The sequence below is a fragment of the Scyliorhinus canicula genome, chromosome 13 (assembly GCF_902713615.1).
Source record: "Scyliorhinus canicula chromosome 13, sScyCan1.1, whole genome shotgun sequence".
Taxonomy (NCBI): Eukaryota; Metazoa; Chordata; class Chondrichthyes; order Carcharhiniformes; family Scyliorhinidae; genus Scyliorhinus; species Scyliorhinus canicula.
The window spans coordinates 7,789,309-7,814,304 of record NC_052158.1 but is presented as its reverse complement, the minus strand read 5'-3'; the positions used below and the strand labels follow the sequence as shown (position 1 = coordinate 7,814,304).

General features: G+C 47.7%; 2 protein-coding genes across 2 annotated transcripts in view; both read left to right on the top strand.

Moving 5' to 3' along the window:
* LOC119976048 (carnitine O-acetyltransferase-like) overlaps positions 1–4,933 on the top strand; it is a 62,665-nt gene extending 57,732 nt beyond the window's left edge. Inside the window, exons 13-14 of the mRNA XM_038816162.1 lie at positions 312–449; positions 3,485–4,933. Coding sequence (XP_038672090.1) covers positions 312–449; positions 3,485–3,700 — 354 coding nt within the window. The 3' untranslated portion in view covers positions 3,701–4,933. The remainder of the gene's footprint in view (positions 1–311; positions 450–3,484) is intronic.
* A 9,542-nt stretch (positions 4,934–14,475) lies between these two features.
* LOC119976447 overlaps positions 14,476–24,996 on the top strand; it is a 91,281-nt gene continuing 80,760 nt past the window's right edge. The window contains 2 exon segments of the mRNA XM_038816984.1: positions 14,476–14,925; positions 22,970–23,076. Coding sequence (XP_038672912.1) covers positions 23,016–23,076 — 61 coding nt within the window. The 5' untranslated portion in view covers positions 14,476–14,925; positions 22,970–23,015.

Genomic DNA, 24,996 nt, shown 5'->3' with positions numbered 1-24,996 from the left:
AATCGAACCTGGGACCCTGGAGCTGTGAAGCATTTATGCTAACCACCATGCTACCGTGCTACCGTGTTGGGTCACTCGCATACCCATGTTCCACTCGATATAGAACATAGTTGATGAAAATAGTAATGCATGGTTGAACACACTTTATAGTATCTAGTTCTGCTGTCTAATTAGTGCTCTATTTTTAAAACTTGCATTATATGGGATAACTGGATAGGATCACTGAAGCAGTGAATGCTCATTAACTATCTGTGAAATTTGAATAGAATGTGTTACTTTTAAGTAATATGTGTATTTGATTTTGCTCATAGGCACTGAAAGGAATGGCAATTGACAGGCACTTGCTGGGCTTGAAGCTCCAGGCTATTGAAGAAGGTTTGAGTGTGCCGGAGATCTTCATGGACACATCTTTTGCTGTAGCAACACACTGGAGGCTCTCGACGGGGCAGGTGCGAGCAACTTCACTGCTGCCATTTTCAGCAGTGGTGACGTAGTAGGGCTGTCACTGGTTTAGCAATGCAGAGACCTAGGCTAATACCCAGGTTCAAATCCCATCATGGTAGATGGTGACATTTGAATTCTGGTTCACTAATGTCTTTTCGGGCAGGAAATCTGCCATCCTTACCTGGTTGGGTCTAACTGTGACTCCAGATCCATAGCAATGTGGTTGACTTTGAAAAACCAGCCAGTCAGTTCAAGGGCAATCAGGGATGGGCAATAAATGCTTGCCTTGCCCACATTCCCACGAATGAATTATTTAAAGAAAGGTCACTCCTAAATATTCTTCATTGTCTACTTTTTATTTTCTGAAATGTCTAAACATTTTCAGAAAGGTGTGCAAGGTTCCAACCATTTATGTAATGCCTCAGAAAGTTTGAGTACTAAAAAATTAATTTATGAGATGCAGGCATCGCTGGTGAGGTCAGCATTTATTGTCCAACCCTAGTTGCCCTTCAGAAGGTGTGGTGAGTTGTCTTCTTGAACCCCCTGCAGCCCCTGAGGTGTAAGTACACCCACATTGCTGTTAGGGAGGGAGTTCCAGGATGTTGCCCAGTGACAATTAAGAAACAGCTGCTGTATTTCCAGAAAAGGCCAATGGGATGATAAGTGGCTTGGAGGGGAACCCAGGTATCTGCTGGCTCTTGTCCTTCTAGGTGGTAGTGGTCTTGGGTTTGGAAAGTGCTACCTAAGGAACCTTGGCAAGTTACTGTATGAATATTTTCAATGGTGCACACGGCTGCTACTGTTTGTCGGTGGTGGATGGATTGAATGTTTGTGGAAGGGGGATCAATGAAGCGGGGCTGCTTTGTCCTAGATGGTGTTGAGCTTCTCGAGTGTTGTTGAAGCTACACTCACCAGGCAAGTGGAGAGTCTTCCATTACACTACTAACTTGTGCCTTGCAGATGGTGAACACGTGTTTTTTAAAATAAATTTAGAGTACCCAATTGAGGGACAATTTAGCATGGCCAGTCGGCCTAACTAGCACATCCTTGGGTTGTGGGAGTGAAACCCACGCAGGCACGGGGAGAATGTGCAAACTCCACTCGGACAGTGACCCAGGGCCGGGATTCGAACTCAGGTCCTCAGCGCCGTAGTTGCAGTGCTAACCACTGTGCCACCATGCTGCCACTGGTGTTTCTTATATATTATTCATTAGAGAACAGATCTAATTTTAAATTAAAAATTTAAATAAGCATAGAACCCTAAAATGTAATGTTGTTTGAAGATCTTTTTGGGTTAAATAACATCGCAATTTCCCTAAAAGTGACCCATTTATTCCTACTCTCTGTTATCCATGTCAATATGTTATCCCCAATGACAGGTCCCTAATTTTATGGAATAATGTCATGCGTTGTCCTAAACGTTCGATTTTGGTGTTTTGCTTGGTCCTCATGTCTGTCGAATTGAGCCATAGTTCCCAGTTTCCATTTGGTCAATGGTGACCACCAGCATGTTGATGGTGGGTGGGGAGGGGTTCAGCAATGGTAATGTCATTGAAAGTCAAGGGTAGGTGGTTACATTCTCCTTGTTGGCGATGCACTCACACAAACTGGGATATGAAAAGAACATCCTACATTTATATGGTACTTCTCACTCTGTCTCAGTGCCAAGAGTAAATCGCTTTGAACACAGTGGGCACTTTGTGCATAGCATGATCTCGCAACAGGAATGAGGTAAATGATCCACTGATTTTTTTTTAGTCGTGTTGGTGAAAGGTGGAACGTTGACCTGGCATTGGAAGAATGAACTATTCCTCATGAACCTCTAGGACAGGCGGGTGAGGGCTTGATTTGTCATCTGAAAGACAGAATAACCTAGCCTCACAGTCAGGCCAGTACGGTGCAGAAAATGCTGCACAGTCAGCCTGGATTATATTTGGTTCTGGGAATGTAGTTTTTAATCCATTATTTTCCTACTCTGTACAAAGCCAAGCTCATACAAATCTCACCAATGGCATTGGTCTGATGTTATTCCAAGTGACCACCCTACCCAGTCAATGCACTCTCAGATTTAATGAGGAGAACTCAGCATTGGTATACTGAGTTCTATACTTTCATTCTTTTGGCATCTTGCAAACTACAACTCAACCAATGTGTCTTAAATCAATCACCCTTTGATCCTCTCATTGACGTACAAACTTTAGGCGGTCTGATTCATTGAAACTACTGCAATTCTGTGTATCATTAATTTTGGCACACTCTGCAGCCATTCAGGATTAGACATTGACCTCGGCTCCTTTTTTCATTTTTTAAATTCTTGTGTGGTATGTGGGATGTAGGCAATGTTGGCTAGGCCAGCATTACTTGTATATCCCTAATTGCTCCTTGAGAAGGTGGTGGTGAGCTGCCTTCTTGAGTCATTTCACTCCTTGAGGTGTACCCACTGTGCTGTTAGGGAAGGAGTTCCAGGACTGACCCAGCGACAGTGAAGGAACGGCCGATATATTTCCCAGTCAGGATGAGGAATGACTTGGAGGGAAACCTCCAGAGGGAAGGGGGGGTGTTCTCAGGTATCTGCTGTCCTTGTCTTCTAGATGGTAGCAGTCACGGTGTTGGAAGTTGCTGAGTAAGGAGGCTTGGCGAGTTCCTGTCGTGCGTTTTTTAGGTGGAACACACGGCTGATATTGTGCGTTGTTGGTGAAGGGACTAGATGTTTGTGGGTTGGGTGACAGTTAAGAGCTGCTCTGTCCTGGATCAAACTTCTTGAGTGTTGTTGGAGCTGCGCTTGGATAGGGAAGTGAATGGCTTGCTCCTGACTTGTGCCCTGTAGATGGTGGACAGGCTTTGTGGAATTCTCCATGAGATAGAGGGAAGCTGTGAGGATGATGTAGCGCTAGCAATGTACGGTTTCCGTTTCCTGGGCATGCAGAGTGCAAAATAGTGAGCCTGGCAGAAGTGAAGTTTAAGTTGCGGTGCTGTGCCTGTATTAGCTGCTTTTATGTTGGAAGATTGGCTTTAATGTTGAATCTCTTCTCCTGTATAGGTGGTCGCCAGAGCAGACAGTGTGATGTGCTTCGGTCCCATGGTGCCAGATGGGTATGGCGTCTGGTACAATCCCCTCGAAGATCATATCAATTTCTCGGTCTCTGCCTTCAACTGCTGTGAAGAGACGAACGCAGAATTGTTTTCAAAATCTCTGGAGACTGCTCTGTCAGACATGCAAAACCTCATTTTACAGACATCTAGTCAGACCGCATAGCGAAATCTGGCAGGGAAAGTTATTCTCCTGTCCCAAGTGCACAATACATCCTTTATTGTAAAGTCACTTTGAAAACTGTTTGGGTTAGGCAGACGACTGTTCGATCCAGATGTTCCCAACAACAGAAGTGTTAGTCGGTACCCATCATAATGCCCACTTGGAAGATGCTGAAGGCTGTTTAACCCCAAGAATTTGCTTTTGCTTCCTGTATTCAAAGATCAAGATTTAATGTCCTTGTTCTCAAAATGTGTTTGATGAAACTCATATTGTCATCTGTGAAAGAAGAATCTGTATGTCTTGAGTTTACAATTACATGTTGTAATGAGGTGTGTTTGAGCGGATGCAAGAGGTGGGCTTCACTTATTATTTCCTTTTTAAAAAATTTAAAGTACCCATTTTTTTTCTCAATTAAGAGGCAATTTAGTGTGGCCAATCCACCTACCCTGCACGAGACCCTCGCAGACACGGGGAGAAATGTGCAAACTCCACACGGACAGTGGCCGAGAGCTGGGGTTAAATCCAGGTCCTCGGTGCCGTGAGGCAGCAGTGCTAACCAATGTGCCACCATGCCACCCTTTCATTTATTATTTTGGTTGGTGATCAACATCGTCCCTGATGCATTAACTGATTTCTAAATAGGTCAATATATGCGTGCAATATAAGTCTGTTACAACTTTAAATTAAACCCAATTGTTTTTCTTTTGGCATCTTTATCCGCATGTTTTTGCACCAGATAATTGCCTCTCATATCCGCAGTCTATAGATGTAAAGGTCTCACCAGCACAGTACATGACTCTATTCTGCGATCTTGTCAGGTTCCACACCCCACATGTATATCCACCACCAGCCTTTTAGGCAATCTCATATTTCATGTTTTACATGCAGTAATGTTACTGGTTACTTTAATGTGTTGTCAACACCCCTGTACTGGGGACTGGATTGTAGTGCCATTACTTAGGAGTTCAGCAAGCTACCAAATTTCTTCTTGGGAATGTGAGTTAAATTTGAAGTTCAATCCCAAAGAAGGTGACAAATATTTGCCATCCCTCAAAATGGTTTGTGACAAATACTTGCTCAGTCACACTGTTTGAAATTGAAGTTGATTTTTTCATGCAGATTTTCAGATACATTGCTGTAACGGGGCTTACTGGTTCTTGCCAGTGTTAGGAACACTATTCTACAAAAGGTGACGAGATGCAACAGCATTTGAAATAAATAGTTCTTGCAACTGTGCGGTTTTCTCTCTCCCCTATTTATTGGTATCTAACCTTTAATGACTTTGGTGTTATTGATTGCAAATGTGAAATTGAGAATAATGAGGAAAATTGAGATTGGCTTCCAGTCACACAATTGTAAGTTTTCTCCACCTTGAACATATACCCTGAGGCTAAGGAGAAGGTTGTTGATGTTTTTGCGAAACTGCTGGTAACATGTAGATCGCTGTTTAGAAAGGCCACGCCTCCGTTTCACTTACGTTTGCTACCCGTCCGTCCTTCTGTGCTCACATGAAACTTGATAGAATCATGAAAGGCCATTCAACCCATCAAAACTCTCCTGTTCTTCGAAAAAGCAGTCATACTTAATCCCACACCTGGCCCTATTTATTTATTTTTTATAGATTCATGGGATGTGGGTGTCTCTGGCTGGACCAGTATTTATTGCCCATCCCCAATTTTCCTTGAACTGAGTGACTTGCTAAGCCACTTCAGAGGCATTTACAGTTAACCACATTCTGGATCTGCAGTCACATGTAGGCAAGGGAAAGGGTGGCACGGCGGCACACTGGTTAGCACTGTTGCCTCGCAGCACCAGGGACCTAGGTTCGATTCCAACCTTGGATGATTGTGTGGAGTTTGCACTTTCTCCCCATGTCTGCGTGGGTTTCCTCCGGATGCTCCGGTTTCCTCCCACAGTCCAAAGATGTTCAGGTTAGGGGCTTTTCACAGTAACTTCATACTTGTGACAATAAAAGATTATATATTATTAGGTTAGGTGGATTGGCCTTGCTAAATTGTCCCTTAGTGACCAAAGATGTGCAGGTTAGGTGAGGTTATGACCACAGGGCAGGGAGTGGGCCTCAGTGGGGTGTTCTTCAGAGAGTCGGTGCAGACCAGATGGGCTGAATGGCCCCCTTCTGCACTGTAGTTATTCTATGATTCTGAGGATGGCAGATTTCATTCCCTAAAAGACAGTGGTTGCCTGTGGGAAGACCTGTGGTCATTAAGGTTCTGGGTGTGGCCCACGACACATCTGTTTGACTGCTGCCCATGCACGGAGTTATCATATTCAACTGGTTTCTGTCCATGAAGCTTTTTCCCACCGGTATAACTGAAGAGATACTGAAGTAAAGCAACGGCAGGTGAGGTAAATGCTGACTGCACACAACACACTGACTGTGAGAGCCGTGTGCTCCATTTATGAATGATAACTATGAAATATTCGGCATGTATTATATGTATTCAATCTTATTCAAGGGTCATTTTAGTGCCCGATTTCAATCTTGCAGGCTCACTGAGATAAAGGAGGCCCACTTTAATGAGCCTAGGTTGCCCCACACAGCTAAAGGATATCAGTGAACCACAATCGACTTTTTGTTGGATTCAAATTTCACCATGTGCCATGATGGTATTCAAACCCAGGTACCCAGAATATTATCCCTGGTGTCCGGATGACTAGTCCAGTGACAATATCACTATGCTGCCACCCCTTTCCCTCTGCTTCAAGTACCTATACAACTGCATTTTAAAATTATTTTTGGAATCCGCTCCTGCCGCCTTTTCTCATTGAGCGTTCCAGATTCCAACAGTTCTCCGATCGACCTTTCTCCTAATCTTCCCTCCAGATCTTTGGGCAGTATTTTTAAATCTATGATCTCCAAATATCAAGTCACTCATCATATAGAATAGTTTTTCTCTATTTACACTATCAACATTTTTGACCATCGTGAAAACCACTTTTGGGACAAATCTTAATCGTCATAAACTTTCTAAACTTTTCTCAAGCTGAAGTCTCTCATCCATTGTAACATCTTGGTAAAACTCTCTGAACATTTTCTACTGCCTTTATGCTTTTCCTGAAACTGGTGCCCAGAATTGTCACAAGGCTCATCTAAGGCCAGGTTCAGTTTAAATCAGAATGGAAAATCTTAATTTAAAAGAAATGAAACTACTGGCATCAAGCGAGGCACCAGAGATGACAAAGGCAAACCAAGAGCTGTTGACCCTGCAAAGTCCTCCTTACTAACATCTAGGGCTTGTGCCAAAATTGGTAGAGCTGTCTCACAGGTTTGTCAAACAACAGCCTGACACAGTCAATCTCAAAGAATCACACCTTACAGACAATGTCCCTGACACCATCTCTTGGTATGTCCTGTCCCACCAGTAAGATAGACCCAGCAAAGTGGCAGCACTGCGGTACACAGTCAAGAGGAAGTTCTCAACATTGACTGGACTCCATGAAGTTTCATGGCACCAGGTCAAACACGGCCAAGGAAACGTCCTATTGATTACCACATACTGGCCCATCCCTAATTGCCCAATATTGGTCCATCCCTAATTGCCCTTGAGTGGGCAGTTAAGTATCAACCACATTGCTGTGGGTCTGGAGTCACATGTCGGCCAGACCAGGTAAGACAGATTTCCTTCCCTAAAGGGCATTAGTGAACCAGATGGGTTTTTAAGACAATGGCGATGGTTTTCATGGTCATCATTAGACTTTTAATTCCAGATTTTTACTGAATTCAAATTTCACCACTTGCACTGGCAGGATTCAAACCCAGATCCCCAGAGCATTTCTCTGGGTTCCTGGTTTACTAGTCCAGTGACAATACCACTACGCCACTGCCTTCCCCTGGCCTGACATAACCCCTGCTCTACCATTATTGTCAAACTGGGGCATCAACCCTGGTTCAATGAAGAGTGCACGAGGGCATGATCGGAGCAACACCAGACATAACTAAAAATGAGGTGCCAGAAGGGAAAACATATAAAAACCCACATTACCTACAGTTCCATGGGCTCATAATCGATCCTTTGTTGTTCATGACATGGATCAATGATTTTAACTTGAATGTAGGGGACGTGAATACGAAGTTTGCAGGCAATATGACAATTGGCCTTGTGGTTCAGAGTGAGAAAGAAAGCCGTAGGCTGCAGGAAGATATCAATGGCTGATCAGATGGGCAGATAAGGGGCAAAGAGAAGAGTGAGGTAATACATTTGGGAGAATAAATAAGGTGCAGAAACACAGAATAAGGGAGCACGGTGGAGCAGGTTAGCACTGCTGCCTCATGTCACCACGGACCCGGGTTCGAACCTGGTCCCGGATCACTGTCCGTGTGGAATTTGCACATTCTCCCCATGTCTGCATAGGTCTCACCTCCACCACCCAAAGATGTGCAGGGTAGGTGGATTGTCCACGTTAAATTGCCTCTTAATTGGAAATATTAAAAAGAAGAAACACAAAATAAAAGGTAAGGATCGGGATTCTCCGACCCCCCCGCCGTGTTGGAGAATCGCGCGGGGGGGGGGGGGGGGGGGGGGTGCGTGAATCCTGCCCCCACCAGCTGCCGATTTCTCCGGTGCCGGGGGCAGGAATCACGTGCGTCGGTCAGCGCCCCCCCCCCCGGTGATTCTTCGGCTCGCGTTGGGCCGAGTGGCCGCCCATTTTAGGCCGGTTCTGCCGGCGTAAATTACAACAGGTACTTGCCGGCGGGACCTGGCTGCGCGGGCGGCCTCCGAGATCCTCAAGGGGGCGCGGGAGGATCTGGCTCCGGGAGGTGCCTCCATGGTGGCCTGGCCTGCGCTTGGGGCCCACCGATCTGCGAGCGGGCCTGTGCCGTGGGGGCACTCTATTCCTCCGTGTCGGCTGCAGTGGACCTCGCGATGGCCGCACGGAGATGAACCCCCCTCCCATTGTGCATGCGCTGGGATGATGCCAGCACACGCTGGCGGTCCCGTGCATGCGCCAACTTGCGCCGGCTGGCGTGGCGCCAAGCCCCTTTTGCGCTGGCCGGCACACCACGAACCACTCCGGCGCCGGCTTAGCCCCTGAGGGTGCGGTGGATTCTGCACCTTCGGGGCAGCCCGATGCCGGAGTGATTCAGGCCACTTCTTCGCGCCAGAGTTACCCACCCCGCCGATTCCCGCAGAATCCTGCCCAAGGTTCTGGAAGTGTGGAAGAACAGAACGTGTTTACAGGTCACTGAGGATCACAGAATAGGTCTATAAACATGGAATTCATAGAATGACTGCAGTGCAGAGGGAGGCCATTTGGCCCAATTGAGTCTGCACCGATCCTCTGAAACAGCACTCCACCTAGGCCCACTCCCTGCCCTATCACTGTAACCCCACCTAAACTTGGACACGAAGGGACAATTTAGCATGGCCAATCCACAAAACCTGCACATCTTTGGACTGTGGGAGGAAACCTGACACAGACATGGGGAGAAAGTGCAAACTCCACACAGTCACCCAAGTCCGGAATTGAACCCAGATCTCTGGCATTGTGAGGCAGCAGTACGACGGTAGCACAGTGGTTAGCACTGTTGCTTCACAGCTCCAGGGTCACAGGCTTGAGTCACTGTCTGTGTGGATGTCTGCATGTTCTCCCCTTGTCTGCGTGGGTTTCCTCCGGGTGCTCCAGTTTCCTTCCACAAGTCCTGAAAGACATGCTGTTAGGTAATTTGGACACTCTGAATTCTCCCTCAGTGTACCCGAACAGGCGCCAGAATGTGGCACTAGCGGCTTTTCACAGTAACTTAATTGCAGTGTTAATGCAACCCTACTTCTGACAATAAAGATTATTATAGCCATTGTGCCCATTCAATTTTTAAGAATTTATTTACGGGATGTGGGCATCGCTGGTTAGGCCAACATTCATTGCCAATCCCTAGTTGCACTTCAGAAGGTGGTGGTGAGTTGCCTTCTTGAACCAGTGTAGGTACACCCACAGTGCTGTTAGGGAGGGAAATCTAGGATTTTGTCTCAGTGACAATGGCGATATATTTCCAAGTCAGGGCAGTGAGTGACTTGGAGGGGAACCTCCAGGTGGTGGAGTTGCCAGGTATCTGCTGCTCTTGTCCTTCTAGATGGTAGTGGTAGTGGGTTTGGAAGGGGCAGCACGGTAGCATGGTGGTTAGCATAAATGCTTCACAGCTCCAGGGTCCCAGGTTCAGTTCCCGGCTGGGTCACTGTCTGTGCGGAGTCTGCACGTCCTCCCCGTGTGTGCGTGGGTTTCCTCCGGGTGCTCCGGTTTCCTCCCACAGTCCAAAGATGTGCGGGTTAGGTGGATTGGCCATGATAAATTGCCCGTAGTGTCCTAAAAAGTAAGGTTAAGGGGGGTGGGGTTGTTGGGTTACGGGTATAGGGTGGATACATGGGTTTGAGTAGGGTGATCATTGCTCGGCACAACATCGAGGACTGAAGGGCCTGTTCTGTGCTGTACTGTTCTATGTTCTAACCCTTGGCGAGTTACTGTAGTTCATCTTGTAGATGGTACACATGGCTGCCACTGTTCATCGATGGTGGAGGGTTTGAATGTTCATGGAAGGTTGAGCAATCAAGCAGTGCTCTTTGTCCTGGATGGTGTGGAATGTATTGAGTGGTCTTTGAACTGCATTCATCCAGGCAAGTGGAGCGTATTCCATTACACTCCTGATTTGTCACTTGTGGATGGTGGACAGGCATTGAGGGTCAGGAGGTGAGCTAATCTCCTTAAGATTCCTAGTCTTTGACCTGCCCTGGTAGCCACAGTATTAATTTGGCTAGTCCAGTTCAGTATCAGATCAATGGTAACACCCCAGGATGTTGATTGTGGGGGGATTAATCAATGGTAATGCCATTGAATGTCAAGGGACGATGGTTAGATCCTCTTTTGCAGGAGATGGTCATTGCCTGGCACTTGTGTGGTGCGAATGTAACTTGCCAATTGTCAGCCCAAGCCTGGATATTGTCCAGGTCTTGTTGCATTTGGACATGGACTGCTTCCATATGACCATAAGACATAGGAGCAGAATTAGGCCACTCGGCCCATCAAGTCTGCTCCGCCATTCAATCATGGCTGATAGTTTCTCATCATTCTCCTGCCTTCTCCCCATAACACCTGATCCCCTTATTAATCAAGAACCTACCTATCTCTGTCTTAAAGACACTCAATGATTTGGCCACAGCCTTCTGCGGCAAAGAGTTCCACAGATTCACCACCCTCTGGCTGAAGAAATTTCTCCTCATCTCTGTTTTAAAGGATCGTCCCTTTAGTCTGAGATGGTGTCCTCTGGTTCTAGTTTATCCTGCAAGTGGAAACATCCTCTCCACGTTCACTCTATCCAGGCCTCGCAGTATCCTGTAAGTTTCAATAAGATCCCCTCTCATCCTTCTAAACTCCAACGAGTACAGACCCAGAGTCCCCAACCGTTCCTCATACGACAAGTTCTTCATTCCAGAGATCATTCTTGTGAACCTCCTCTGGACCATTTCCAAGGCCAGCACATCCTTCCTTAAATAGAGGGCCCAAAACTGCTCACAATACTCCAAATCTGACCACAGCCTTATATAGCCTTAAAAGTACATCCCTGGTCTTGTATTCCAGCCCTCTTGACATGAATGCTAACATTGCATTCGCTTTCTTAACTGCCGACTGAACCTGCACATTAATTTAAGAGAATTGTGAACAAGGACTCCTAAGTCCCTTTGTGCTTCTGATTTCCTGAGCATCTCCCCATTTAGAAAATAGTCTGTGCCTAAACTCATCCTTCCAAAGTGCATAACCTCACACTTTTCCACATTGTATTTCATTTGCCGCTTCATTGCCCACTCTCCTAGCTTGTCCAAATCCTTCAGCAGCCCCCTTGCTTCCTCAATACTACCTGTCCCTCTGCAGATCTTTGTATCATCTGCAAACTTAGCAACAGTGCCTTTAGTTCCTTTTCCCAGATCATTAATGTACATTGTGAAAAGTTGTGGTCCCAGCATTAACCCCTGATACACATCACTAGTCACCGGCTGCCATCCTGAAAAAGACCCCTTTATCCCCACTCTCTGCCTTCTGCCAGTCAGCCAATCCTCTATCCATGCCAGGATCTTACATTTAACACCATAGGCTTTCAACTTATTTAACAGTCTCCTATGCGGCACCTTGTCAAAGGCCTTCTGGAAATCTAAATAAATCACATCCACTGGTTCTCCTTTGTCTAACCTTCTTGTTACCTCCTCAAAGAATTCCAACAGATTTGTCAGACACAACCTCCCTTTGACAAAGCCATGCTGACTCAGTCCTATTTTACCATGCACTTCCAAGTTCTTCACAATCTCATCTTTCGTACCAGACTCTAAAATCTTATCGATGACCAAAGTCAGGCTAACCTGCCTACAATTTCCCGTCTTGTGCCTCCCTCCCTTTTTAAACAGGGGTGTTACATTTCCAGTCTTCTGGGACCCTTCCTGCCTCCAGTGATTCCTGAAAGATCATCACCAATACCTCCACAATTTCCTCAGCTGTCTCTTTTAGGACCCTGGGTTTGTGGGAGGAAATTGGAGCACCCAGAGGAAACCCATGGGAGACACGGGAGAACATGCAAACTCCAGACAGACAGTCAGCTAACCATTATGCTGCCATGGCACCTATTGGTGCTCATTCCTTCAGATGAAAATGGACTTAAATTGGGTAATAAATTGAGACAAGCTTTAAAACTGCCATTCCACCCAAACAAGACAATTTTCACCAAATGGGTTTGGTCAAAATTACTCCCAGTGAGTAAAATGACATCACATCCAGCTTCCAATGATGTGGGTAGACACACCAAACACTGGCTTTGCAAATACTGGTGAAACAGTTGTGTTTTCCGAAATCGGAAGCTTTATTAGAATTCCAACTGTCTGTTAACAATAACACACAATGTAACATGTAAAAAAGTAACAGTGAAAAGTACCCAAGAAGTACCAAAGGCAATTTTGTTTCCAGTGAGAGCAGAAGGTTACAGTACAGCAGATTGTGAGCAGGATTTTCCCATCCTGTAAACGTTGTCGTGTTTTACGACATGATGTGGAGATGCCGGCGTTGGACTGGGGTGAGCACAGTAAGAAGTCTTACAACACCAGGTTAAAGTCCAACAGGTTTGTTTCAAACACGAGCTTTCGGAGCACGGCTCCGATTCACCTGAAGAAGGAGCCGTGCTCCGAAAGCTCGTGTTTGAAACAAACCTGTTGGACTTTAACCTGGTGTTGTAAGACTTCTTACTGTGTTTTACGACGGCATGAGCGGGCCACTCCCATTACTAATTCTGGCCCCTATAGGGGGCCGGCAGGGCGCTGAAGCGGTTCGCACCACTCCAGCTGCAGATCCCGGTGCGAAATGTGTGCTGCAGGATCCGTGCATGCGCAGTTGCAGCGGCACCAAGGAGAACATGCACAGTGGCTCTGGCACCAAGGCGTGCATGCGCAGTGGCCTCCTTCAATGCGCCGGCCCCGACGCAACATGGCGCAGGGATACAGGGGCCGGCGCATTTGGAAAGGAGGCCCCCAGCGATAGAGGCCGGTCCACCAATTGGTGGGCCCCAATCATGGCCAGGCCACATCAGAGGCCCCCATCCCTCCCGGGGGTCAGATCACCCCTTCCCCCTCACAGGCTGCCACCCGACCCTTACACGCCGAGGTCCCATCAGCCCAGAACAGGTTAGAATGGCACCGGCGGGACTCGGCTCTTTTCTTACGGCCGCTCGGCCCATTTGGGCTGGAGGATCGGCGGGCCGGCTCCGTACAGCGGCCCGCGACCGGTGCCACGCCGACCACGGCAGCGTCCTTGGCACCAATTCTCCCCACTGCGGAGTATCGCGTGCCGGCTTCGGGGAGGCGTGGCTCGTTCGCGAGGATTCTCCGGCCCAGCGCAGGTCTGGGAGAATCCTGCCCAATAAATTTGCGCTGCCCAATTTCTGACTGGTGAGCAAAGTAACTTGATGCTACAGATAAACCAAGCAGCTATAAAAGCTGCAGAGCATACCAGCAAAATATAATGAAGAGCAAGCACAGTTAGTTACATTTATAACTCTGAGTGAATGGGGTCCTAAATATTTGGGGGTCAGAAGATTGCGGTTTTAATCTGATTCCACGCTGAATTGAGCACAAAGACCCAAATGCAGTAATATTTTCTTGGTGGCAGAGGGCGGCCGGCCCAGGGTTTTCCCTTTGCATGGGGGTGGGTGGGGGAGGGGGCTGTGCCAGCCACAGGTGGAACCGGAAGACCGGCTGGAAGGACCGGAAAATTCTGCCCAATATTCTCCATGGGGCTCAAAGTCATACTTTGTTACAGAAATGTTCCTTTGAAGCACCTTAGGACGTTTTGTTACATAAGGCACGGTGGCACAGTAGGTGGCCCTGCTACCTCATGGCGCCGAGGTCCCAGGTTCGATCCTGGCCCTGGGTCACTGTCTGTGTGGAGTTTGCACAATCTCGTCGTGTTTGCATGGGTTTCGCCCCCACAACCCAAAGATGTGCAGGTTTGGTGGATTGGCCACGCTAAATTTCCCCTGTATTTAAAAAAATAAATTGGGTACTCTAAAAAAAATTTTTAAATATTAAATACAAATAACGGGCCAAATAGCCTCCTTTTACACTGTAGGGATTCTCTGATTAAAGATGCTCAATAAACATAAGTTGTCGTTGATGTCTTGGGTCAATCCCTCAATCGACACGACAAAAAAAGATTATCTGCTCATTAATAACCCTGCTGTCTGAGAGCTCGTCATTACTTACATTGTATTTCCTACATCACAAAACGTTTTAGCTGTGCAGTAATTCAGGATATCTTATGGTTGTGAAGGGCAGTGTGAATGTGGGGATGGAAGTCTAACTGCACGGACTGAACATAGTGCTGTTGTCTGAAGTGGATTTTCAACTTTCTGTTGATTTTACAACTGCGTATAACCTGCTGCAATGAACGATCTCTCAACCACCAGTCTCTTGCACAGTTTCACTTTCTGGGAGCCGCCCAATTTATTGCTCCATTTTATGAAGATAGTTTAAAGTTACTTTCGTTTCGCACTCCCCTCTCTCTCTCTCGATGGCTGCTCTTTCTCCCCTTGTGTGTCCATTAACTCGACGTTAAGGAGAGCGGTTCTGGACCTGTTTCTCTGCAGTTATTCCAAACACAGGATGAGTCGGTACAAGTTCCCATCAGGACGTTTTGGATAAGGAAGCTCCTCCGGGGAGCAGCTGCTCAAAGTGTTGAACAAGGTGAGTGGCTTCACCTCCCAGGGAGTTGGGTTGGGGTGGGAATCACTGGGCCCAGTGTTAAAGTGGCTGCCGTGTCCCTCCTTTCCGGGCTTGTATTGGGGGCTGAAACTGAAACAAGGAAGAAGTCTGTAAAAAGTGTTCAGTAAATGATCCCGTGTTTTTTTTAAAATGGAGGCCTCTTCCCACTGTGTAAAAATCTTTATATGCCTTAAGTTTTAGACTTCATAGAATTATAGAATTTACAGTGCAGAAGGAGGACATTTGGCCCATCCAGTCTGCACTGGCCCTTGGAAAGAGTACTCTACCTAAACCAACACCTCCACCCGATCACAGTAACCCCACCCAATCTTTTTGGACGCTAAGGACAATTTAGCATGGCCAATCCACCCAACCTGCACATCTTTGGACTGTGGGAGGAAACCGGAGCACCCGGTGGAAACCCAAGCAGACAGAGAGGAAGTGCTTACCCAGGAAGAGCCATCGGAGGATGACCACGTGGCACCCGGAGTCCTGTACTGAACTGGGGAGCACGTTTCTGCGCAGAGCACCTTGGCGGGGCTGTTGGAACTGTGGCCACTGACACAACAAGCTCCGGTGGTGGCAATACTTCCATGCCAGTCGGAGTTTAGGGGGACCTTGTCCAGAATCCCTGCGTCCTCGATGTCCGAAACCAGCATCTCCATAGCAGGTGTGGACAGGGCCAACAGTGGCAGCTGGGGCGGAGGCAGTAACTCAAGCGGAGGGCGGTTTCGGTCTGAAACCTCCGGAATCGAACCTGGCATCTCAGGGATGCGCCCATGGAGGTGATCACATGCCGATTTGATTCATGCCCCTGTGTCTGCATTCGATAAGAGACTGGTCCTGTTTGGGCTAACACAGTGCCTGAAATCCATACAGCGCATTCTCCAAAGTTGCGGATGTATACCAGGTCTCCTACCTCGAAGCAGGACAAAGGCGTACGCCGGCCTGCAATAGCCTCAGCTATATCTTGGCCCCGGCATATTTTCCTGCCAATGTCCGGGAGAACCAAATTCAGACACGTACGAAGATGACGGCCCATCAGCAATTTGGCCTGAGTGACCCCTGTTATGGCTTGCAGCATTGTCCGGTCTCAAAAAGGAAATTGTGCCAGTCTTGTCTCCCTAAACCCCGAGGTCTGCTTTCTCATTCCGCTTATGAACATCTGTACTACATGCCCCTCCAATCCACTCGACGCTGGTTGGTATGAGCTGTCCATATGTGTCATGTGCTTTTTGCTGTCGTGAACGCTCTAAATTCTGTACTCATAAAAGCTGTCCTATTGACTGACACCAGCACCCCCGGCATCCCGTGCGTGCTGAAAGACTGCTGCAGTCGATGGTGGCTCGAGCATTACACTTTGCGTTTTATGGACCTCCATGCACTTTCAGTGGGCATCAACAACAATGAGGAACATTGCTCCCTGGAATGGCCCCACAAAATCTATGTGGAGGCAGGACCAAGGATGACCTGGCAACAGTGCAGGCTCTTGGAGGCGTAAAGAGAAAATAAGGAAAGAAAGTGAGATCATCTCAAGGGTAGTCGCCAAAACATTCACTTATGGACACAAGGAAAACTCAGTTACACAGGTCTGGTTACATAGCAATGAGAAGGTTCCAGATAGCCTGGGGGTAAATGGATCAAGAGGCAATAGAGAATGGAGGGAATGCAGAGTTAAGATCAGGGGTGGGATTCTGTGGTTCCCCCAGCCACATGTTTCTTGGTGGCACGCCATTCTCTGGCGCCGGATTTGTATACTCCCATTGAAGTCACCCCATGCTGCTGGGAAACCCGCAGGGGGAGGGGGGGGGTCCCGACGACGACCAGAGAATTCCAGCCCAGAGATCTCGTGGTGGGATGAACCTGACAGGATTGGAGCCCGCGTGGAGTATTCACCAAACAAACCGTTGCCCAAGTTCAGAGACGCGTGTGTCTGGCGAGTGAATTCTGGCAGCTATTTGAAAGGTAGAATTTCCATGGAAATGGACATGCCAGAGGTGTGCAGGATCAATTGCGGGGCAGGAGAAAAGAAGCAGTGATGAAGTTGGAGGTCACCATAAGGTCCAGATGTGGCAGAGAAATGTACTGCAGGCCAGGACAGTGAATTGCTGGCCAGGGACTTGAGTAGAACAGCAGTAGCAGGGGAAGGGCTGAACTCTGTTTGAATCTATGCAGCAGAGAGAGAGAGAGAGAGAGACAAGTCAGTTGGGTCTTCCAGTGTAATCCAGAGCAGAAGCCTGGTCGAGATGTCCAGAAATTTGAAGCTAAATTAGAAAAAAGTTCCATTACTCACTGAGGAAAGTGGTACGTAGACATGGTTGAAGGATGAAAGCACACTGCTGGAGTTGCTGGAATCGTAAACAATAACAGAAAATACTGGACAATCTCAGCAGGTCTGACAGCATCTGTGGAGAGAGAAGGGAGCTAACATCTTGAGTCTGACTCTGTCAAAGTTGGAGAGAACGGATAGGGTCAGATTTATACTGTTGTGGGGGGGTAGAGTAGTGGGGTTGGACGGAGTGCCAGCAATACGTAGAGATTGACGAAGATGTCATGGACAGAAAGACAAAGGGAATGTAAATGACAGGGATAATGGTTAAGAAGGGTACTGATAGGGCAGCATGGTGGCGCAGTGGTAGCACTGCTGCCTCATGGCGCCAATGTCCCAGGTTCCATCCTGGCTCTGGGTCACTGTCCATGTGGAGTTTGCACATTCTCCCCGTGTCTGCGTAGGTTTCGCCCCCACAACCCAAAGATGTGCAGTGTAGGTGAATTGGCCACACCAAGTTGCTCCTTAATTGGAAAAAAGGAATTGGGCACTCTAAATTTATTTTAAAAAAAGAAAGGGACTGAAAGTGGCACATTAAAAGATCAAAATGTGCTAATGGCAGAACAAAGGACAACCTGGAACAATGGCCCAAGTTGGGGGGGGGGGGGGGGGGGGGGGGGGGACAATGGTGAGAGATCAATGGAAGAAATGAAAATAAATTGATAGAAGTAAAAATGTGGTGGAGGTGGGGGAGAGAGTTCGCAGCCTGAAATTGTTGAACTCAATGTTAAGTCCGGAAAGTGAGGTACTGTTCCTCCAGTTTACCCTGGGCTTCACTGGACATGTAGGGCAGATGGTAGCACAGTGGATAGCACTTGCTTCACAGTGCCAGGGTCCCAGGTTCGATTCCCGGCTTGGGTCACTGTCAGTGCGGAGTCTGCATGTTCTCCCCATGTCTGCGTGGGTTTCCTCCGGGTGCTCTGGTTTCCTCCCACAAGTCCCGAAAGACGTGCTTGTTAGGTGAATTGGACATTCCAAATTCTCCTTCTGTGTACCCGAACATGCACCGGAATGTAGTGACGAGGGGCTTTTCACAGTAACTTCATTGCATTGTTAATGTTAGCCTAATTGTGACAATAAAGATTATTTAAAAAATAATAATATTTGGGTTAATATTAGAGCCAGTGGATGATAAACAGTGGCAGAGAGGTGATGGGGGGGGGGGATGACAAAGAGCAACAAATAACAGTGGGTGAACAAGGATCGAGTTGCAAAAGAGGTCAGGAGCTATCTTTATGTGTATCCTTGTTATAAAATCTAATTTGTCATTTGAACTTGGTTCTTCTATATACAGGTGTGCTCTGTAAACCTGCTAGTATTGTTATGCTGATTGAGCCATAATGTTGTGATTGCACAGCCCAGGCCTGGGGTATTGTGAAGCAATGGAATGTTGACTATTTTCCTCAGGCTCATGGATTGCTTTAATGTATACTGATGCAGCACTTCTTAGGGCAGCAATTAGATCAGAACTTGCTTGGTGGGAAATCCTATTCTTCTGTTGCTTCTTGACCATTACAACTTATTTCTTTTTGTAGCATGGTTTAACCCAGTAATCAACATTTCCATTAGCTAACATAATTTGGTAAAATGGCTGCCCATTCTCCCCATTGCTTTTTGTGGCAATGATGCTTAGAGCGTCTCGGGGTTGGAGAGGGGCTGTGTGGGGGGGGGGGGGGGGGGGGGGGGGGGGGGGGGGAGGGGAGGGGGGGGGGAGGGGAGGGGGGGGGGGGGGGGAGTGGAGAATAGGGTGTCCCTATATGCAGATGACCTGCTGTTCTATATATCGGACCTGCTGGAAAGTATTATGGACATTTTGGTGAAAATCGGCCAGTTTTCGGGGTATAAATTAAATATGGGAAAGAGTATGGTCTTTCCGTTCCGGGCTCCAGGCGACGGGGCAGGAGAGGAGGCTGGGCAAGCTGCTGTTCAAGGTATTGGGCGTGAGTTTTAGTATCTAGGCATCCAGGTGGTGTGGGGGGTGGGAGCAATCACACAAGTTGAATCTGGCTTGGTTGGTGGAGCAAATGAAGAATTTAAAAGGTACAATGTGCTTCCGTTATCATTAGTGGGGCGGGTGCAGTCCATGAAGATGACTGTGCTCCCGAGGTTGTTGTTTGCATTCCACAACCTCCCAATTTTCATCCCCAAGGCCTTTTTGAAGAAGGTTAACACGTTGATTTTGGGATTTGTGTGGGCGGGAATGGCCCCTTGAGTAAAGAAGGTGCTGTTGGATCCGGGGCAAGTGGGGGGCCGGGTTGGCCTTGTCAAATTTCATGAATTATTATTGGCCGGCACATATAGCCATGGTTAGGGAGTGAGTAGTGGGGGAGGGGTCGGTATGGGAATGGATGGAGGCAGCCTCGTGTAAGGGTACTCCTTTGGGAGCGTTGTTGACAGAGCCTCTGCCGTTCTCACCGGCCAGGCACTCCACATGTCCGGTAGGAGTGGCGGCCTGAAGAGTGTGGGGACAGTGCAGACAGCACTTGACGCTTGAGGAGGCCTCGGTTTGGCCTCCCATCTGTGGGAATCACAGGTTTGTTCCGGGGGAGCTGGATGGGGGATTTCAGAGCGCGGTGGACGCGGATCGAGCGGTTTGGAGATGTGTTCGTAGGGGGCGGCTTCCCGAGTTTGGAAGAGTATGCGTTGCCCACTGGAAATAAATTCCGATACTTACAAGTGCGGAACTACGTGAGAAAACAGATGCCATCCTTTCCTGGTTTGTCACCCCCGGGGTTGCAGGACAAGGTGCTGTCGAGAACAGAGGTTCAGAGAGGACAGAGTTAAGCGAACATGGGAGGAGGAGCTGGGGGGGGTGAGCTGGAGGCTGGGTTATAGAAGGAAGCTTTGAGAAAACCACCCCCTCCACCATTTTCTTTCTCATGCAGATTTCTTGTATGCGCACTCTGCAACGAGTTTTCAATAGCTTTTTTCTTTTCCCGGTTAAACAAGGAAACAATCTGCACCTCAGCCTCTTTTTAAAAAACGTCCCCAGGTCTACAACTGCCCTGCAGAGATCGCTACTCACGTCCACCTTGCCCAGAGCACATGAAAGAACTTTCTCCAAAATCTTCATTTTCCACTAAACTTATTTTCCTCCCGGGTGGCCAGCACATGTCATTTTGAAGTCCTCGTCGCCTGTTTTTGTGTTGTGTAATGCGGAATGGAGGCTAGGGATCACAGAGGGTTAAAAACTAATGAGGCTTTATTAACAAGGTGTGTTCACTAAATGTTGCTTTTTCACTCTTTTCTTGTGCTAGCGCAGCAACCTTGAAGTAATATTGATGTCACTTCCAAGAATACACAAATATTTTAATGAAGTGCATCTTCCAAGACTAGAGATAAATGCATGACAGTTATGTGCTGTTTTCTCAGAGGATTATGGGACTGGAGGAAGTTACAGAGATAGTGAGGAAAGCCAGGTGTGGCAATATTAACCAGGTATGGGCAGCACGGTAGCATAGTGGTTAGCACAGTTGCTTCACAGCTCCAGGGTCTCAGATTCGATTCCCGCTTGGGTCAATGTCTGTGTAGAGTCTGCACTTTCTCCCCATGTCTGCATGGTTTCCTCCGGGTGTTCCGGTTTCCTCCCACAGTCTGCTGTACTTTTCTTTGTTCTTTTGTTCTTGTTCTTTGGGTGGGAGGGTGAGGTGTGAGGAGGATGCAGAGATGCTTCAGTGTGATTTGGACAAGTTGCGTGAGTGGGTAAATGCATGACAGATGCAGTATAATTTGGATAAATGCGGGGTTATCCACTTCAGTAGCAAAAACAGGAAGGTAGATTATTATTTGAATGGCCATAAATTAGGAGAGGGGAATGTGCAACGAGACCTGGGTGCCCTCGTACACCAGTCACTGAACGTAAGCATGCAGGTGCAGCAGGCGGTAAAGAATGCAAATGGTATTTTGTCCTTCATAGCAAGAGGATTCGAATGCAGGAGCAGGGATGTCTTGCTGCAATTATACAGATCCTTAGTGAGGCAACACCTTGAATATTGTGTGCAGTTTTGGTCTCCTTATCTGAGGAAGGATGTTCTTGCTCGAGAGGGAGTGCAGCAAAGGTTTACCAGCCTGATTCCTGGATTGGTGGGGCTGACGTATGACGAGAAATTGAGTCAGTTAGGATTATGTTTGCTGGAGTTTGGAAGAAGGAGGGGGGAATCTCATAGAAACCTATAAAATTATAATGGAACTTGACAGGGTAGATGCAGCAAGGATGCTGCCAATGGCGGGGGAGTCCAGAACCAGGTGTCACAGTCTGAGGATACTGGGTAGACCATTTAGGACAGAGGTGAGAAGACATTTCTTCACCCAGAGAGTGGTGAGCCTGCGGAATTCGTGACATTAATCCAAGGTCCTGGTTGAGGACGTACTCATGTGTGCGGAACTTGGCTATAAGTTTCTGCTCGGCGATTCTACGTTGTCATTCGTCCTGAAGTGCAACAATCACAGGCAGGAATGTTCCCTTCAAATCGGGGAACACTTCAGCAGTCAAGTGCATTCAGCATCTGATCTTCGGGTAAGCGTTCTCCAAGGCAGCCTTCGGCCTTTGCATAACATTCACCCCCCACCATCTGGCCTGGGCTTGCGAAATCCGACCAACTGTCCTGGCTTTGGACAATTCATACCTCTTTAACCTGTGATTATCCCTCTCTCTGGATCTGTAAAGACTTAATGACCTGCAAAGGCTCCGATTCAAAGTATCATCTTGCATCTTTGACTTTGTCTATATGTTTCTGGAACCTGTCTCTTTATTCACCTGAGGAAGGAGCAGTGCTCCGAGAGCTAGTGATTCAAAATAAACCTGTTGGACTTTAACCTGGTGTTCTGAGACTTCTTATTATGATCAGAATGAATTGCGGAGCAGGCCGGAAGTGCCGAATGGCCTAACCCTCCTATTTTCCATATTTCTATGTTCAATAGCACAGCAAAAAGATATTGATCAGGAATGAAACATTGTCTGATTCTTTTTTAACTAATGCAGGTCTATAGTGAGGCCAATTATGCTGCTGTGTCCATAATCCTGCCTGAGGTTTGGCAACACCAAGTTGAAAAAACAGTAAAAGCAAGGAAATATGAATACTGTTCCAAACAGTTGTTTCCTATTTGGTTAAAGGCTGGTTTAGCTCAGTTTTCTGAACAACTAGTTTATGACGCAGAGCAAGGTCAACGGTGTGGGTTCAATTCTCTTACCGGCTGAGGTTATTCATCCTTGTCCCTTGCCTGAGGTTTGGTGATGCTCAGGTTAAATCACCACCAGTCAGCTCTCCCCATCGAAGGGGAAAGCAGCCAATGGTCTTCTGGGACTACCCGACTTTACTTACTTCACCAGGCCAAGGATCAAACTTCTTGGTCTCTTCTTGGTCTCTATGGTCACAGGATAAAATTGCTGAGCTAACACAGAGATGACCTTACTGTTGAATGTTGAAAGGAATATGTGTTCGCAACTGATTAGAACATGGTTTAACTTACCGTCTCATTGTGGTAGCCATATTACTGAGACAATTGGAGGTGAGGTGAGCAGTGAGTTATTGTGAGGAAGACTTGTTAACAATCCTGACTCATTGAACTTAAGTTGATTGCACCACTGCTTAAAAAAAGGAGGGCAGAATTACAGTAGTATTAACTGTAATTATACATTAGCATCCCTAGCTTAATTTCAAGGCCACTTATATTTTTTATGATATTCTTTCCAAAAAGGTTAATAAGGATTTTCATTGAGGTACTCAATCAGATATATACAACGATGAAAAGAAGATGCTTCAGCGTTTTGTTCCTACTCTGTATTCTTCGAACTGCAGTAACAGGTAAGGAATGGAGTTTTTCCACTAAATCTTACTGATGCCTCACTTTTTGCTTGACCCTCTTTATCAGTGAAACTATAAGCAACTATAAGCAATAAGACCAAAAGATGCAGCACGGTAGCATTGTGGATAGCACAATGGCTTCACAGCTCCAGGGTTCCAGGTTCGATTCCGGCTTGGGTCACTGTCTGTGCGGAGTCTGCACATCCTCCCGTGTGTGCATGGGTTTCCTCCGGGTGCTCCGATTTCCTCCCACAGTCCAAAGATGTGCAGGTTAGGTGGATTGGCCATGATAAATTGCCCTTAGTGTCCAAAATTGCGCTTAGTGTTGGGTGGGGTTACTGGGTTATGGGGATAGGGTGGAGGTGTTGACCTTGGGTAGGGTGCTCTTTCCAAGAGCCAGTGCAGACTCGATGGGCCGAATGGCCGCCTTCTGCACTGTAAATTCTATGATATCTATGATGTTGGAGCAGAGGTAGGCCATTTGGCCCATCACGTCTGCTCCGCCATTCAATCAGATCATAACAATCCTCAATTTCACTTTCCCACCTTGTCCTCATGAGCCTTGTTTCCCTGCCTGATTAAAAATCTGTCTATCTCAGCCTTGAACATACTTAATGATCCGGCCTCTACAGCTTTCTGTGGTAAATAATTCCACAGATTCACTACCCGATAAGACAGTGTTTTTCAAACTTTTTTTCCGGGCACCCATTTTTACCAACCAGCCAACCTTCGGGACCCAACATGGCCGACCTTCGCGACCCACGCCGGCCGGCCGACCTTTGCAACCCACGCCAGCCGATGTTCACGGCCTACGCCGGCCGAACTGCGCGACCTACCATTTTCTCTTGCCTTGTTTGCTGCTGACAAAAATGGAGGAAAAGGTTTTGGGTCCCTTTGGCCCTCAGACACACCTCTCAAATGGAACCTGTTGGATGAAGGTGAAGCCTTCAGGTGTGGGAAAGTATGGAGTCTCCATCTGTCCAAATTTGTGCATTTTTTTTCCTGTAAAACTTTACCAAGTAAAAACCCCCCCAAACTTGTAAAACAAAAAGCTGCGACCATTTTTTAAAAAAGCAGCCGCACTGCGCATGCATGCCCGATCAACGGCGCGCATGTGCAGAGTTTTGCGCATGTGCACCGATGATCTGGCATGCATGTGCAGTGCGACTGCATTTTTTTTACATGCTCGCAGCTATTTTGAAGGCTGTTTGCAGCCGGCATTATTAACAGCCGGCTGCTGCGGCCGTTGCGTGCAGATTTGTGCGGTCGGGAGCACCACAATGGACGGCTCCGTGACCCTCCCGACACCCGCCCGGGTCGCCCCCCCCCCGAGTTTGACAATGCCTGCTGTAAGAGAAGAAATTCCTCCTCATCTCAGTCTTAAATAGACGACCCCTTACTCTGAGATTATGCCCTCTGGTCCGAGGCTCTCCCACAAGGTGAAACAGCCTCTCAGTATCTACCCTGTGAAGCCCCCCTGAGAATCATATGTCTCGATAAGGTCACCTCCCATTTTTCAAAACTCCAATGAGTACAGGCCCAATTTACTCAACTTCACATTAAAAAGAAATCCATCCATACTCGTGATCAAATTAATGGACTGCCTCTAATGCCATATATATTTCCTGGAAACAAAATTATTCAGTGTATTCCACAGTGTATTCTCTTCTCCCCCCCCCCCCACGCGGGCCAGGAGCGGTGCGGCGGCGGCGGCCCCTCTTCTCTTCCCCCCCCCCCCCCCACGCGGGCCAGGAGCGGTGCGGCGGCGGCGGCCCCTCTTCTCTTCCCCCCCCCCCCCCCCCCCCCCCCCCCACGCGGGCCAGGAGCGGTGCGGCGGCGGCGGCCCCTCTTCTCTCTTCCCCACCCCCTCCCAACCAGCAGCGGGGACCCCCCCCCCCCAGCCAGCAGCGGGGACACCCC